Raw genomic sequence first — 15,422 nt, forward strand, 5'->3', positions numbered from 1 at the left:
CCAGACCCCGCCTCTCCTTGCAACCTGCGCCCACGTCGTCTGCCCAGCAACTGCCAGCGTCACAGCACCCGGGCCCGCCCCAGAGGAGGGGATTCACCAGCTAAGGGCGCCCGCTACTCTGCGATTACCCAGGCAGGTGCCACTTCTGAGCGGCTGAGCTGGGCGGGAAGAAGCAGAGCGGGGAGGTGGCCAGATGTGGGCGCCCCAGCGCCTTCGCTCTCGCTAGTCTTTCCGCTCTGCAAGGCTGGCCGAGCTGGAGCGGCCGCCGGCGCCCTGCAGAGGGCTGGTGGCTCCCGGTCTCGCTCATCCTTGGGACTGGCGCGCGGCGGCGGTGGGGAAAGGGCCAGGGGAACCACGAGAAATCGAAAAGGCACGGGGAGCACTTAGGGCTGCGAGGCAACGCGGAACGCGAAGGCGGGGAGCCATCGGCTGCGAGAATGCGCCCTGCAGCGGGTGGCAAGCCGGTCAGTGTGCCGAAAACAAGGGACAGCACAGGACAAAACGCCGACTTTATTATAAATATCAACACCCACAGGGCGCTTCTTGGCCAGTATGCATCCCTGTTCTCTTTCTGCTCTTCTGAGTGCGCCCTCGCTTTTCCACGGTGCTGTCCACACCAAAGCAGCCTCCTCAGCTCTAACTCGGTTACCATAAGGTGTTAGAAAACCCATGTCTGTCTTCCAGAAGTCTGCGTTGTCGAGAGAGTGACAAGGAGGCGGCAAGTCAAAGCAAGTGCCCAGCGTCACCTGGGGGGGGGGGGTACATTTTAGGATGCAACTCCGAGCAGCCTACTCTGCACCCCTAGTAAGGTCTCTGCTGCCAAGTTCTCCACCATGGCGAGGAGAGGGAGAGGCGGGGAGGGGGTGTGCAGGCCCGAGCACAGTTTCATTCCGGAGCGCCTGCAGGAGCCTCCACCATGGCCCAGTAGCGTCCCCTCTTCTCCATGAGCTGCTGGTGGGTTCCCTCCTCACACACAACGCCTCCTTCCAGGAAGAGGATGTGGTGCGCCTGCTCCACCAAGCTGAGGCGCTGTGTGATGAGCAGCACAGCGCGAGAGGCCCTCTCAGGGCTTTCATACAGGATCCGCTCCACCTGCGGAAAGAAGGGGGCTCTGTCACAGCCAGCGACCACTCGGGCACAGGAAGACGTGCCCGGCCAGGCCTGGCACAGACCTCGCAGGGCACTGCCAGCTCGGCCAACAACCTGACCAGAGTGAGGATTCCCGTTCTGGGTGCTGCTCTGCCAGTGCCTTGCTTTGTTAAAGACTGTTCACAAGAGGCAGCACCGTGGGATACAGAGAATCCAACAGGGCAAGAGTCCAGAAACCCCCAGGAGCAGAGTGGAGGTCGAATGGTCTTTCCTCTCTGCCTTCTGGCTGGGACTTGCACGTGAGATGTTAAGGAGAACAACTTGTAGTAAAGAGTTTGAGGATCTGGGTCTGAATTTGGGTCCAGACTCATATATGGTGTGAGCAGGTTGTTCAGGCACAAAATGAGGACAGCAGCGCCCAGCTCACAGGATTTGCGTTGAATAAATGGGAGACACAGTGCCTATCCACTAGCATGTCTGGCACACGATACAATCTTAATTCATCTTTGTATTAACAGGGTGGTCTTTCCCTTATGTTGGACTTCAGTTTTTCAGAGCCTGAAGGCAGCCTTGTGTAACAGGTTCTGGGTTATCCTAGGGAGAAGTACAGGGAGCCGAGAATTCCAGGACTACTTTGGACGTTGTTAGTACAGCTACCGTGGGATGAGTGAAAGGAGCCAGACTGGGTGAGATGGAAGGGAAAGAAGATGGCGCCCTCACCCGTAACTGGTTGTCTGCATCCAGGGCACTGGTGGCATCGTCTAGGATGAGCACTCGTGGTTTCCGGATCAAAGCTCGGGCCAAGGCCACTGCCTGTCGCTGCCCCCCTGACAGTTGGCCTCCAGCTTCCCCTACATCTGCAGAGCCAAGAGCCAAGATGAGAGCTGGGTGTGCGCACATACATGTGCACACATGCACACCTACAATCACACACACACCAAGGACTGATGGATGTGCCTGCACAGAGGAGGTTCTGAGAAGGTGAACAGAGGTGAGGATGAGATGATAAAGAAGCTCTAAGAACAAGATCTATACACCATCACCCCAAAGTCCACAGACAGAGGGAATTAAAGAATAAAAGCAAGCCTTCCTGGGGTTTCAGTAGAGGTGTCTGAGCACCTGTGTCGTAGCCCTGCGGGAGTCCCGAAATGAAGCCATGGGCCCCCGACTCCACTGCAGCAGCAATGACTTCCTCCAGAGTCGGCGTCTCCATCAGGCCGTAGGCAATATTTTCCCTAAGACTTCTTGCAAATAGCTGTGGCTCTTGCCCCACTGCAGCCACCTGTGACAAACATGATGAAGAGTCACAGAACAAGGAGCACTGGAACAAGGTTATCTAGAAGCTGAAGACCAGGTCACAAAACCACAGGCCTCTCTCCTGATCACACCCTCATCTCCACCCAAGGTCTCCTATCATCGCCTAACTCTCTTCTCAAAGTGCCCAGTGAGAGTGCTGATTGCACCTGTTGCTCCCTTCTTGCTCACCTGTCTGTGCAGGTAGCGGTGCTCATATTGGGGAAGGGGCTTCCCATCCAGCAGCAACTGCCCCTTAGTGGGCTGGTACAGATTCTGCAGCAGCGCGGCCACCGTGCTCTTCCCAGACCCATTGGGTCCCACCAGCGCCGTCACCTCCCCAGGACGGAGGGTGAGCGTCAGGCCCTGAAAGCCAGAGAACCACACAGTAAGAAGCAGACTGAGTCCCCTGACCTTGAGATAGCCACTGTCCTGTTACACAGCATGAGGTCTTACCCAAGAGAAGAAAGGAGAGAAATGGAGAAGTACAAGGGTGCTTTCAACATTTTGTGGGAAAATGTTTTGGTGCAAAACAGGTTGACATACATGCGTAGTTTTTTCACACTATTCATTTTTTGTGAACTTTTTTGAAGTATCCTTGAATAACACGCCTACCTTCCCCCCCCACACACACACACACAGCAAGAGAGAGCAAGAGAGACAGAGAGAGAGACTTTTGAGACAAGGTCTCCCCTAGGTTGTTGAGATGGAAGATTAGGTGAAGACAAAGATCTATGATGCCACACACTTGGTGCCAGACACCAGCAAGAAATAGAGAAACTCACAGACGGAAAGAAAGGGGCGAGATGGGAGCCTGAAAACACAGATTTTGCTGTAGCAATTCCCTGGACTATGAAGAGCCTTCAATTTGAAACCTCTTCTCCATTCTCCTTGGAAGCCCAAAATGATTCTTGAGTCTGGGGTTTATGGGACAGATGACCTGTATCAGTGCCTTTAAAGGGTTAGAGGGATGTGTGCTTAGAATGAGCCCAGCTGAAACCAGAAAGGAAACTGAGGATGGCAGAGTCGAGGGTTGGGTCAGTGGGATACAGGGTTTTGTAGGTCGTACCTGCAGCACTGAGACTTCTGGACGGTTGGGGTAGGCAAAAGAGACATCTTGGAACTTGACAATGCCGTTCAGGTTCACGGGAATCAACTGACCACTAGGTGGGCTGCAAGGGGTCCGGTCCAGGTATTCAAGTATTTTCTTGGAGGAGCCCACAGCCTTCTGCACATGGGGATAGGTGGAGAGCAGGACCTGGAGCAGAGGTAAGAACAGTGAGGGGGGAGGGCAGAGACATAATCTGCTCACCAGCATCGGGAGATGTGTGAAGTGTAAAGAAGAGAAGGGAAATGACACAGACGGTGACAACACAGCGGAAGAAGTTGCATGGGGACATGAAACTGCACCAGCCTCACCTCAACAGCCGTGGTGAACTGGATCTGGTAGAGAACAAAGGTGACGAGGTTCCCACTGCTCACAGCCCCACTCGTCACCAGCCGCCCCCCCATGTACAGGATTACCACCTTCAGAAGCATCCCTGAGATCTGCAGAGAGACCACAGAAAAGGAGGATTGGATTAGAAAAGGCTAGGGGGTTCGCAAGAAGTCAGAGTTGCTAGCAAAAAGGAGATGTAAAGTCCATGCCCCCGAGTAAACGGGACAGGCTCAGTAGGTAGAAAGGAAAAAATGAAACGCAGAGAATCTGTCTCAAATACACATCATCGAGGTCCTCAGCAGCCCCATGGTCACCGTGTGTGGGGAGCACTTTACTCTTCACGAAAGGCTTTCACAGTGTGATGTCAGCTAGCGAGAGCCTTACCTGGGGCAGGCATTTGGCACAACAGTGGTGATGCTCCTTGGGACGCCCAGATCCATATTGGAAGGTTGGGTTGGAGCCCCTATTTGCTTCCAATGTGGTTTCCTGGCACTGTACACCCTGGGAGGCAGCTGATGGTGCCACTCCCGTGGGAGACCCTGATGGAGTTCCAGGCTCTTGGCTTCAGCCTAGCCAAGCTCCTGCTGTTGTGGGCATTTGGGAAGTGAATCAGTGGAAGGAAGATCTCTCCCTCTCTCTCTCTTTCTCTATTGCTCTGCCTTTCAAATAAGTAAAAATTAAATAAAAACTCTTTCTTTAAAGAAGGTTAAATCATTCCAAGTCTTTAAAATAAGGCAATAATTTCAAAGAAGGTAAATTTCTTGCCAGAGCTCACAGAGCTAGTAAATGGCTGCATCAAGCCAAGAACTTATTTTTTCCAGATTTATTTATTGATTTGAAAGGCTGAGTGATAGAGAGGTGAAGAGACAGAGACACGTGGAGAAGGAGGGAGGGAGTGAGGGTGTGTGTGTGAGAGAGAGAGAGAGAGAGAGAGAAGTACAATCTGTTGGTTTACTCCTCAAATGGCCACAATGGCCAGGACTTGGCTATGCTGAAGCCAAGAGACCAGAATTACATCAGGTCTCCCTGATGGGAGGTGGGAGGGGCCCAAGTACTTGAGCCTTCATCCACTGCTTTCTCAAGCACATTAGCAGGGAGCTGGATCAGAAGTGGAGCAGCCGGAACTCAAATTCGCGAGATGCTGGTGTCTCACGTGGCGACTTCACCCACTGCACCACAATGTTTAACTCAACCAGAAACTTCTGATTGCTGGCATAGGTCTCCTCCCATCACATCAGAGATTCCCTCATTCCTGGCTTCCCATAGCCCCGTGGCTCTCACTGCTCATCCACACACAATCAGCATGAAGTAGGCCAAGATGCAGGACCTTATGGCTCCCTGGGTTTCCCATGGACCTCACAGGAAGGCCCCAGGATGAGAAGACACAGCGTCTCTCTAACCTGTGGATTTTGTGTGGCACAGTGAAAGGAAGCCACACAGCATCCTTAAAAAGAGGGCGGGAGTTAGGAACACTGAATGGACAGATCAAGCCTCGCATTGCTAGGATGAAAACACTGAACCAACCACTTCCCAGCAGAGGAGGAGTGGGAGCAGGGCCAGGGGAAAGTGAGCGGAGTTGAGACATGCGGGAACACGGGACTAGGCATTCATCCCCACATGCTCACACTGGTGCTCCACAGGTTAACTGCATAGGCCACGGCCTGCTTCTGGTTGAAGGTCTTGACTTCCTGCAGCTTTTTCCTAAACTTCTGGGCCTCGCCCTCCTCATTGGCGAAGCTCCGGACTGTAGGCATAGCGGACAGAGCTTCAATGGCCACCTGGCTGGACTCTGCCAGAGATTCCCGCACCTGCACTTCCAGCAGCTGTGGAGACATATAGACAAGAGAGGTCACATGGAGTCAGCCAGCCATAAGGGACACTGTATCCAAGGTGCCTGGCTGGAATTCAAGGTGAGGAGAGGCAGAGAGACATGAGAAGAGAGAAAGGGACAGTTTGGCCGCCAGGGTAGTAAAGAGATATGGAGGAGAGGACAACAATACAGAGTGGATTAGGGATCATATTCATGATAATGGGCCGAAGTTAAGAGAGAAGACAGGAAGAACATGAAGTGCAATGTTGAGCAACCTGGGAACATGGACTGTAGGATAGGGAGTTCCACAAAGATGGCGAATCAGTGAGGGTACAAGGAGAGAAACCTAGGTGTGGGAGGTGAGAGGCTGAGCCAACTCCCTGGACATACCTCGCACCATTTCCCCAGCTTCTCAGGCAGAAGGAAAAGCAGAGGCAGGGTGAGCAGTGTGACCACGGTGAGGGACAGTGACTCCCAGAGCATGAGCCCCATGAGACACAGCCCCCGCACCAGGTACCACAGCAACAGGCTCAGCTTCTCACTCAGCGACTCACTCAGGGTGGACGTGTCCTCTGTTACTCGAGACGTGATGGCACCTGCCCAGGTCAGGGAGAAGAGAGTGGAGGGAATGACAGGTTCTGAGCGGCGAGAGGAATGAACAGGATGCCAGGGGGAGGGGTGTCAACATGGTGGTCTCAGGAGGCTGGGGCACACACAGTTAGGGGTCTGGGGAGGTCCGATTCTCAGCACAGGGAGAGTGTGCATCAGATGGGCCAATCCTGGACAAACACCCTCATCTTAACTCTCAGGTCCTTAATGTGCACATGAACTTCTGTGTCTCTGAAATCTTTTTGTACCATAACGAACTTCTATATCTGCACAGGCAGAGCTTAAATCATTGACAGAACAGAGCTGGGGAGGAGCACGGCACCAGGAATCAAGAGACAGGAGTTCTAACCCCAGGTGCTTCTTGAAGCCATAGTGACCACATGAGGGTCTGCATTTAGGGTTTCACTCTGTAGAACGAGGTGGTTGGATGTCATATCAAAATCTCCAGACTTGAAAGTCTGTATTTCTACCTAAGTACACATATGGAGAGATTTAGGGGGAAATCCTTGGTCTAAAAAATGGATTTTTCTTAAGGTAAAGAGGACAATATTTTGCTCCTGAGCTACATCAAGAAATAATAGACAACCCTTGTAAACATGGCACTGTTGAGTGTCACAGAACCTGCTCACAGCCTGGGAGCCCACGGCACCCTGTCTGCCTCTGGCCTAGCAGCTGCAAGCAAGCACCGTCCTGGATGCTCCCCACGGGACCCACTCTGCTCTCAGTGTATAAATTCACAGAGAAACATGAACAGATGACAACATAAAAATGGATTGGAATAGTGGGAATCAGCAATTTTGCACAGGAAGCTTTGGGAGATGTTTATTGTAGTCTGCCTGAATTTGGGACAAAATTGAAAACACAAGACGAGTTTGGTGCTTTGGAAAGTGTGAAAGCTGCTAGCAAACTCTTCTCTGTCAGGTGAAGTAACTGAAATTAACAATGCCCTTCACAGAAACCCAGAACTCAACAAGTCTTGTTCTGAAGATGGTTGGCAGACCAAGAAGACATTAGGGGCAGGCACTGTGGCATAGCAGGTAAAGCTGCCACCTGCAGTGCCAACATCCCATATGGGCACCAGTTTAAGTCCCGGCTGCTCCACTTCTGATCCAGCTCTCTGCAATGGCCTGGGAAAGCAGAAGATGGCCCAAGTCCTTGGGCCCCTGTACCCACATGGGAAACCCGAAAGAAGCTCTTGGCTCCTGACTTTGGATAGGCTCAGCTTTGGCCATTGCAGCCATCTGTGGAGTGAACCAGCGGATAGAAGACCTCTCTCTTCTCTCCTCTCTCTCTCTCTCCCTCCCTCTCTGTAGCTCTGGCTTTCAAATAAATAAATCTTAAAAAAAGAAGACATCCCTTCAGAACGCCAATAGTGAAGAAGCCTATGAGAAATACATTCAAATCTATTGAAAAATGCAAGTGAAACCTTATATGAACTAGTATCAAACAACTTATTCCAGCTCAGTTGTCTCAAATTATTGGTAACCAGAAGACTTAAAATAGCAATTTTCAGCAATATTAATGGGAAGAGATACTACTTTCAACTCTGCTACTGGGTTTCAACTCCCCTAACTTTGTAACAATTGCCAGTGAACACAGTACCCATCTTGTTCAAATGCCCTGTGATTTTTTTTTCACACTAGGCTCTAGTATTCAGAATGCATGAAATTATCTGTGGCAAAAACTAGTTATACAAATAATGTAATTCAAGGATAACAGTGCCATCCTCAGCCTTATGTAATACTGTAACTTGCTTGTAGCCATTCCCGGATTGGGGTCCAAATATGGAATGATCTTTCCATCAGCCATAACTGGGAACGAAGAACAGTTTTTGCTATTCGTACAGTGACCAATACTGTCTTAGTTTTTGCAACATACTTCATTTGCTGGTGTGTTTTACAGAGGGAAGCAACAGCTCTGCCGAAAAATAATAAACATAATAAAATGTTCAACTTCCTCGTTTAAAAAAAACCCAGAGACACAGAATAACAGACAGAGAGAGAGAGAGAGAGAGAGCTGTCGGTAATGAGTAGTGACGGAGGAGCCTGAGAATGTACAATGAGTTTCCTGAGAAACCTGTTTGGTTCTGCTGGAAAAACTCCGTCTCCTGGCGCAGGACGGCCCGAAACACCTCTTCCTGCAAGTGGGCGTGGGAGTGGTCCATGGTGCTGTTGTAGATCCCATCACCCAGGAACTCCAGCAGGGCACTGGAGAGGAACAGGGAGGAAAGGGTGGGATGTGTTCAGGGAAGGGCAGCCGGGTCCCAGGCGCCCCTGCAGAAGCCCCCCACCTTCCCACGCCCTCTTTTCCAGGGTTCCCCCTTCTCAGCCCCCAGACCTGGCTACGGTGAGAATGGACATGAGAGTTAAGTTTCCAGCGAAGGCAGCGGCTGTCCCATCCTGGACAATCCAGTCAGTGAGGCGGCCAGTGAAGAAAGGAATGGCCATCTCCCCTGGGCAGAGAGGAGCGGGCATCAGTGGTGGAGGACCCGTCTAGGTGGGCCAGCCGGGCTCAGACCGCCCCCTCGGCCCCTCGCCGGCACCTCCGAGGCGGGGAGAGCAGTGCAGAGTGGACGCTGAGGTCGCAGTGCCACACCTGGACACACAGCCGTGTGGCTGCCCCATCAGACCTCCCAGTGGGTTAACTAAGAAGGCTGGAGATCAAGGAGGAAGATGAGGAGCGAGGACTGGCCCAGATGGCGCAGTGAATGAACAAGGCCCAGCCCAGGGCGCCAGTGTCTACACCCCAGGGGTGTCCTCAAGACCCGCGCTAGCGCACTCTTCACCGACCCCTGTCTCCCGGAGCCCACACCGCCCTGCCCCGACCCCTGCCTGCTCCCCTTCGCCCCGCCACCCGCTTGCTCACCTAGGCAGGAGAGGACCAGCATGGTGAGGACGAGCGGCAGGCGGCGGATGTCCGGGCCCAGGCAGCCCAGGAGCCGGCGCACGGCGTCTACAGAGCCCCCCGGGCGAACGGGCCGCCACAGGCTCCCGAGCAGGTGCCACAGGGCGACCGCGGGCAGGGCGGCCGCATAGCTGAGCGCGAAGGCGTCGGGGCGACTTCCCCAGTACAGGAGCCGGGTGCTGCCGGCGTCCCGGCGGACGCCCCACGAGACCAGCTCTCGGAACAAGGCAAGTCCTGGCAGGGCCAAGCCCAGCGCGGCCGCCAGCGGCTCCAGAGCGGCCAGGCCTCCCGCGACACGCGCGCTCTGGCCCTGTCCCCCAGCCGTGGCCTGGAGGACGGCGCGGGCCCCCAGCCGCAGCACGGCCCAGCGGCCCAGGCCCGCCGCCCACACCCGGAGCAGCGGCCACGCCGGGGGCAGCAGGCGCGAGAATATGCCGGGCAGCGCCTCCCGGAGCAGCGCCCAGTCGGCCAGAAGCAGCAGCGGCGCCCCCAGCCACGCCAGCCACGCCCGGCACGGAGCCGGCGACCCCGAGCTGGCCATGGGCGCGCGGTGCGGGTGCGCCGCGGTCCCCGCGAGCCGGGCGCTGTCGGGGCTCGCGGGGCGCCGGGACCCGCGTCTGGGGGCGGGGCCGGGGGGCGGGGCCCTGGGAAAGCCCCGGGAACCGGCGGGTCCTGCTCGCCTTACCGAGAAGCGCAGCCGTTTAGGAGAAAGAGAAATCGAAAGCGGCTGGCGGCTCCCTTCAGATCCGCCCAGGCTACTTTGCAAGCTAGCGTTGACGTCAGAGCTCCGGCTCTGAGGGGCAGCCCAGGCGGCACCGTACACACCATGCACTCCTCTCCCCGGCTCCTCCAAACCCACTCCAGCCGGTTTTCCCACCGCGGCCCCGGCCCCGGCTCTTTCGTCACCGGTCTCCGGGCAGATCAGCCGCGCGCAGGTTAGCGCCCCGGCGCGAAGTCCCCGCGCGCGGACGCGGGCGCCCCCTGGTGGGCGCGGCGAGGGGCGGAGCCGCGGACCCGGCGCCCGGCGCTGGCGCGGGGTGGAAACCAGCGAGCCTCAGTCTGCCCGGAGCGCGGCGCCCGGCCGGGATGCTGCGGGCAGGAGCGCCTGCCGGGGACTTGCCCTGGGCCGGCGAAGTCCACACCGGGGTAATGGGCCTGGGCTTGAGGGCTAGCGGCGAGGTGGAGGAGGTCGAGCGGCCGGGGGACCCCAGGGACGCCGAGGAGTTGCAGGGAAGCAGCTCGTAGCCGCCGGGGCTTGCACCGTGCACCGAGCTTGGGGGTGGGCTAGGGTCAGTGAAAGTCGGGACGGTCGAGGACAGTGGACGGGTGCTTTGGCTCCTAGCTGGAGGAATCAAGGTGGGAAGCTGCTCTAAAGCGCTTTCGCTTTCGCTGTGATCAATCCGTGGGGAGTCGGTTAAACCGAGAGGGGGGCCCTGGGCCGTGGGGGCGAGGAGGGAGTGGTCCTCTGTGCAGCGAGGGGCACGCTCACGGAGAGGCAGCAGCTCCTCGCACAGATCTCTGATTAGCTTGTCCGCGGGCAGCTCGCAGCCCAAGCCCTCATAGCGGGGTTCGCGGCGAGCTGTCAGTGCCCCCTCCCCAGGGTGCCCGGGAAGGCTCCTGGGGCCCCCGCTGCGTCTCCCCGTCCACTCCCACGCGCCTGCAGGGGGCCCTGCCAGGGGGCGTAGCCCCAAGGCTGGGTGGCGTTCTGCCCTTGGGCTGCGTGCTTGGCTGGAAGGCGACTTTGTCACAGAGAGCTACCCCTGTGCTCCGCTGTCAGAAAATGAAGTCAGGGCTTCTGGAGGTGAGACAGCTGTTAAGGCCGGTCTCCCCTCATTGCCCAGTGAGCAGTGAGGAATAGGAAGTGGAAGTCCAAACAGATAGGAGTGAGACCCGGGTGTTAACCCCAGGTGTGCTGTTAGTTCTGCCATTGGCCTTAGCACCTAAGTTCCCTCATTTGAGTCAAGGCTGTTCAAGGTTCCTTCCAACAAAACAAAAGTAAAAGCAGAGGGTAGCTTTGCCTTGCTTCGCTGCTCCTGTATTCTCTTACCTGGTTGCCTCTAATCTGTTCCCCGGGCTGCTGGGATAGCTGCTCTTGATCAGAGAGTTCTTACGTGAAACCTTTGTTGTTGTGGAAGGTTTACTTGTTAATTAATTTATTTAAAAGGCAGAGTTATAGAGAGAATCTTCCATCCACTGGTTCACTTCCCAAAATGGCTGCACTGGCTTAAGCCAGACCTAGCTTATCCAGGTCTCCTGTGTGTATGGCAGGGGCCCAAGCACTTGGGCCATCATTCTGTGCCTTCCCAGGCACATCAGCAGGGAGCTGGATTGGAAATGAAGCAGCCAGGACACAAGCTGGCACCTGTAAGGGATCCCAGCATCGCAGGTGCAGGCGGCGGCGTAACCCACTCGGCCACAATGCTGGCCCCGAGGCCTTGATTTGAAAGCATCGTATGTGTTCCTCGTTGCTTCCCTCCTGCCTTGATTCCCGGCTGTGCCAACCACTGACCTCGTCAATGCTACCCATTGCCGGTGAACTGATAAAGCTCACTTGTGATTAAGTGCAGGGGCCGGGGGAGAACTCTTGAGTTGAAAAGAGACTTAGCTTGTGATTCAAGTTCACCGTAATGTACTCTGTATCAGGTCTGTACAGTACTGCACCGACGAGAGCACATGTCGGGGAGACAGTTCATCTGAGGGTCAGCCTCATGGCCCCGGGATGTCCCTTAGCCCTCCCCTGAAAGGAAGCACTTCTATCGCTCAGTGCCCGCCCCGCTCCACCAGGAAAGGATTCCATGGAGGAAAGCAGAGGCTAGGGGCTGCAGTTCTTCCCTGTGTTATAGCACAGCTTGCGACAGTCCCCCTGGCGCTGGATAGAGCAGTAGAGAAAGTGGAAAGACAGGGTGGGGGGTGACCCTGCTCTGGATCAGCTGTGGCCCGGGTTACTGTGTGACTTTAGCCCATCGCCCACCCTCTCTGGGAGTGATTCCTGACGGTGCCCTCTGTGTCTCTGCAGACAACCATCATGGCCGTGGAGTTTGACGGGGGTGTTGTGGTGGGTTCAGATTCCCGGGTGTCTGCGGGGTGAGTACCAGCAGGGGGAGGGGGATGATGACCCACAGATCAATGTTACTTACAGTATATTTCACAGAACATAGCACAAGTCTCTCAAGACGTTAACAAAGAAAAATCGATGAGAGGCGCTTTTTTAAATGTTTCTTCTTCATTTTTTTAAAGATTTATTTATTTGAAAGAGTTACAGAGAGGTAGAGGCAGAGAGAGAGAGAGAGAGAGAGAGAGAGAGAAAGAGAGAGATCTTCCATCTGCTGGTTCATTCCCCAAATGGCCGCAATGGCCGGAGCCGGGCGAATCAAAAGCCAGGAGCCAGGATCTTCTTCCCGGTCTCCCACACAGGTGCAGGGGCCCAAGCAGTTGGGCCATCTTCTATTGTTTTCCCAGGCCACAGCAGAGAGCAGTATCGGAAATGGAGCATTAGGGACTTGAACTGGTGCCCATGTGGGATGCCGGCACTGCAGGCAGGGGCTTTACCTGCTATGCCACAGCGCAGGCCCAGCACTTTTTCTTAAAAGCAGTGTTTATGTTATGCCATCTAAACCTGAGAATACGTCTAATTTTGATTAAGACACGTAATAACTCATTTTACGGAAGTCATGTATGTTCCTGCTTTAACCCAAGTATTAAATGTCATACTATTCTCTTGCCAACAGGCAGGCGGTGGTGAACCGAGTGTTTGACAAGCTGTCTCCCCTACACCAGCGCATCTACTGTGCCCTGTCTGGCTCAGCCGCCGACGCCCAGGCCATAGCCGACATGGCTGCCTACCAGCTGGAGCTCCACGGGTATGAAGCTCAGGGCTCCTGACTCCACGTCCACTGGAGCACCGCCCCCCCCCCCCCCAGCCTGAGAACCCTGGCACAATGACCTCTCCCAGGAGCACTGCATTGAGAAATAGGGATTCTTGTTCGCATGTGGTAGCTTTGAACTGGTGCTGGAACCTCTGTGCCAGCATCTGTACCAGTCAAGTGGAGATAATAGCACATACGACCTCCCCAGGTGGTTATTTTGAGAATGAAATAATTTATGGGAAAATGATTCAAATCAAATGATGTATTTAAAATGCTACACTGCTATCCTAATATAAATGATCAGGAAGAAAATAATGGCCACTGTCATATCAGGCAGTTGCCATATTGAGAAATCATGGTCATTGGGACAGAACTGCAGCTTATCTGCTTTTATCCATTAGGGCTTGGCCCTGGCAGCCAAAAGACGGGTGTATGGATAGGAGCGGGTGGGTGGGGTTAGGGAAAAGGGTGAACACTTGGAAACTTCTTACCAGTTGGGGGTGTGGCGTCCAGGCCCCTGTGCACTTGGGAGGAAAGTGGAGTTTGAACTATGGCAGTGTGGGTTCCAAGTATCACTTGGCAGGGATGATGGCATGGACACAGCAGGCTGAGTGTTGAGGAAGCTATGCCCACCCTTACTCCTTGTACTTCCTTCAGGTTGGAACTGGAAGAACCTCCGCTGGTTCTGGCTGCTGCAAACGTGGTGAGGAACATCACGTACAAGTACCGGGAGGACTTGTCTGCACACCTCATGGTCGCTGGCTGGGACCAGCGTGAAGGGGGCCAGGTGGGTCCCTCCATGCACATCCTCCTGCAGGCACAACCTCCCTGCTTCCCACAGAGGGAGTCACCAGTCCTGAGTCATTTTAGCAATGAAATCCAAAGACCCTGCCTCAAAACGCATGGTCTAGTCCCAACTGCTGGGGACCTGAGCAACAGGGAGCTTCACCCCAGGGTGCAGAGACCACCCACTTGTCTCAGTGGGGAGGGGAGGCTTGGTGATCCTTCGGACTCACCTGACAATGTCCCCACCACCCCACCACCAGGTTTATGGAACTCTAGAAGGAATGTTGATCCGACAGCCCTTTGCCATCGGCGGCTCCGGCAGCACCTACATCTACGGGTACGTGGATGCCGCGTACAAGCCAGGCATGTCGCCCGAGGAGTGCAGGCGCTTCACCACAGACGGTAACTCGCCAAGCAGGACACGCCGAGGGAGGGTTGTAGCCTGGGAACGCAGACTGCATGGAGTAGGAAGAGGAATACATGGGTAGCCGTTTATGTGAATGTGCAAACTAGGAAACGAGATGGGGACGTGGGGACAGGAGGGGTACACCACAGGTATTCTGAGGAGACCACGGTGGGATCTGTGGTCACCATAGAAACCATGGAGGCGCAGGTGTGCTGGCGCTGACTTGGCTCAGCTCTCAAGAGCCTATTGTTAAATTTATTACACATCCAAGAATTTGTGCACTGCATGCTATGCTATTCGGAACTTGAAATCAGAACGCTTACGTCGTGGACGTCAGCAGGTACTCCATGTGAAGGCTTGATTGATCGATTGATTTTAAAGCCTGTTTCTCGGCACAAGGGCAGACATTGCTTCTCTGGAAGATGGGTTTGAGGAGAAGGGGGAGTGGGTGTGGGCAGGAAGGGAAAGCAAAGATTGTTGACGCTCCGCCACTCTCTCTCCCTCTCTCCAACGCGAACCCCCTGCAGCGATCGCTCTGGCCATGAGCCGGGATGGCTCCAGTGGGGGTGTCATCTACCTGGTCACTATCACAGCTGCTGGCGTGGACCACCGCGTAATCTTGGGCAATGAGCTGCCGAAGTTTTACGATGAGTGATTCTTTCTCAGACTTGCTTCCTCGTTTTGTAATAAACTCTCTGAGAACAGAAGCTGGTATCGTCAATAACAATGGGTGCCCTGTTCCTTCTCTCCCAGGCCTAAAACCCCCTCCCAGAGAGAGGTGATTGGCATCTGCCAGAGGTAGAAAGGGCCCACCACATGACAGATCGCCCTCTACTGGTGATTGTGAGACATGACAAACAATAAAAAGTCCCATTCTGATGAGGGTGCGAGTGAGGAGTGCACAAGCCAGCCACACACAAGCATTGACAACAGCAAACCCACGTGTGAAAGAACTCCTCTCCTGACGCATTGATTCACATCACAGATCAATACGTGAAAAGTGCTAAAATATTTGGGGAGAGGGCAGTTCTGACTTTCAGTGAGTAATAACAATAACTCAAAAAAAAAAAAAAAGCTACATTGACTGAGCCAGGCATTCGGAAAATGCTTTACAAATTTTATCTCGTAGAACCCAAACAAAAAGAAACAAACAACAAACAAAACCACCCTATATAGGTGCTATTCTGATATCTAATGAAGGAGATGAGGCTTAGAAAGATT

The 15,422-nt window shown here is 54.5% G+C and overlaps 2 protein-coding genes across 2 annotated transcripts; one reads left to right on the forward strand and one right to left on the reverse strand.

Annotated features, from left to right (window-relative positions):
* Positions 1–496: 496 nt before the first annotated feature.
* Positions 497–9,708, reverse strand: TAP1 (transporter 1, ATP binding cassette subfamily B member). Its single transcript, XM_062185925.1, has 11 exons — positions 9,105–9,708; positions 8,577–8,691; positions 8,316–8,446; positions 6,021–6,226; positions 5,446–5,643; positions 3,802–3,930; positions 3,452–3,640; positions 2,575–2,748; positions 2,209–2,371; positions 1,810–1,946; positions 497–1,092 (listed from the first exon to the last, which is right to left on the reverse strand). Exons 1-11 carry the CDS (start codon positions 9,682–9,684, stop codon positions 886–888), a joined length of 2,229 nt encoding a protein of 742 aa, XP_062041909.1. The 5' UTR covers positions 9,685–9,708; the 3' UTR covers positions 497–885.
* Positions 9,709–10,173: 465 nt separating this feature from the next.
* Positions 10,174–15,205, forward strand: PSMB9 (proteasome 20S subunit beta 9). The gene is made up of 6 exons (XM_062187428.1): positions 10,174–10,289; positions 12,160–12,227; positions 12,872–13,003; positions 13,667–13,796; positions 14,056–14,197; positions 14,729–15,205. Exons 1-6 carry the CDS (start codon positions 10,230–10,232, stop codon positions 14,854–14,856), a joined length of 660 nt encoding a protein of 219 aa, XP_062043412.1. The 5' UTR covers positions 10,174–10,229; the 3' UTR covers positions 14,857–15,205.
* The last annotated feature ends 217 nt before the right edge of the window (positions 15,206–15,422 follow it).

This window comes from Lepus europaeus, chromosome 3, assembly GCF_033115175.1.
Source record: "Lepus europaeus isolate LE1 chromosome 3, mLepTim1.pri, whole genome shotgun sequence".
Lineage (NCBI taxonomy): Eukaryota > Metazoa > Chordata > Mammalia > Lagomorpha > Leporidae > Lepus > Lepus europaeus.

What these genes read in the sequence shown, in the direction of transcription:
- TAP1 (XM_062185925.1), bottom strand. Translation starts at nt 9,684, where the DNA reads ATGGCCAGCTCGGGGTCGCCGGCTCCGTGCCGGGCGTGGCTGGCGTGG. An exon ending in TTTCCAGCAGAACCAAACAG is followed by an intron (nt 6,227 to 8,315) that starts GTTTCTCAGGAA and finishes TGACCTGGGCAG; the next exon opens with GTGCCATCACGTCTCGAGTA. An exon ending in ATGCAGACAACCAGTTACGG is followed by an intron (nt 1,093 to 1,809) that starts GTGAGGGCGCCA and finishes TTCTTTCCGCAG; the next exon opens with GTGGAGCGGATCCTGTATGA.
- PSMB9 (XM_062187428.1), top strand. Translation starts at nt 10,230, where the DNA reads ATGCTGCGGGCAGGAGCGCCTGCCGGGGACTTGCCCTGGGCCGGCGAA. An exon ending in CCGGCGAAGTCCACACCGGG is followed by an intron (nt 10,290 to 12,159) that starts GTAATGGGCCTG and finishes GTGTCTCTGCAG; the next exon opens with ACAACCATCATGGCCGTGGA. An exon ending in ACCAGCGTGAAGGGGGCCAG is followed by an intron (nt 13,797 to 14,055) that starts GTGGGTCCCTCC and finishes CCCCACCACCAG; the next exon opens with GTTTATGGAACTCTAGAAGG.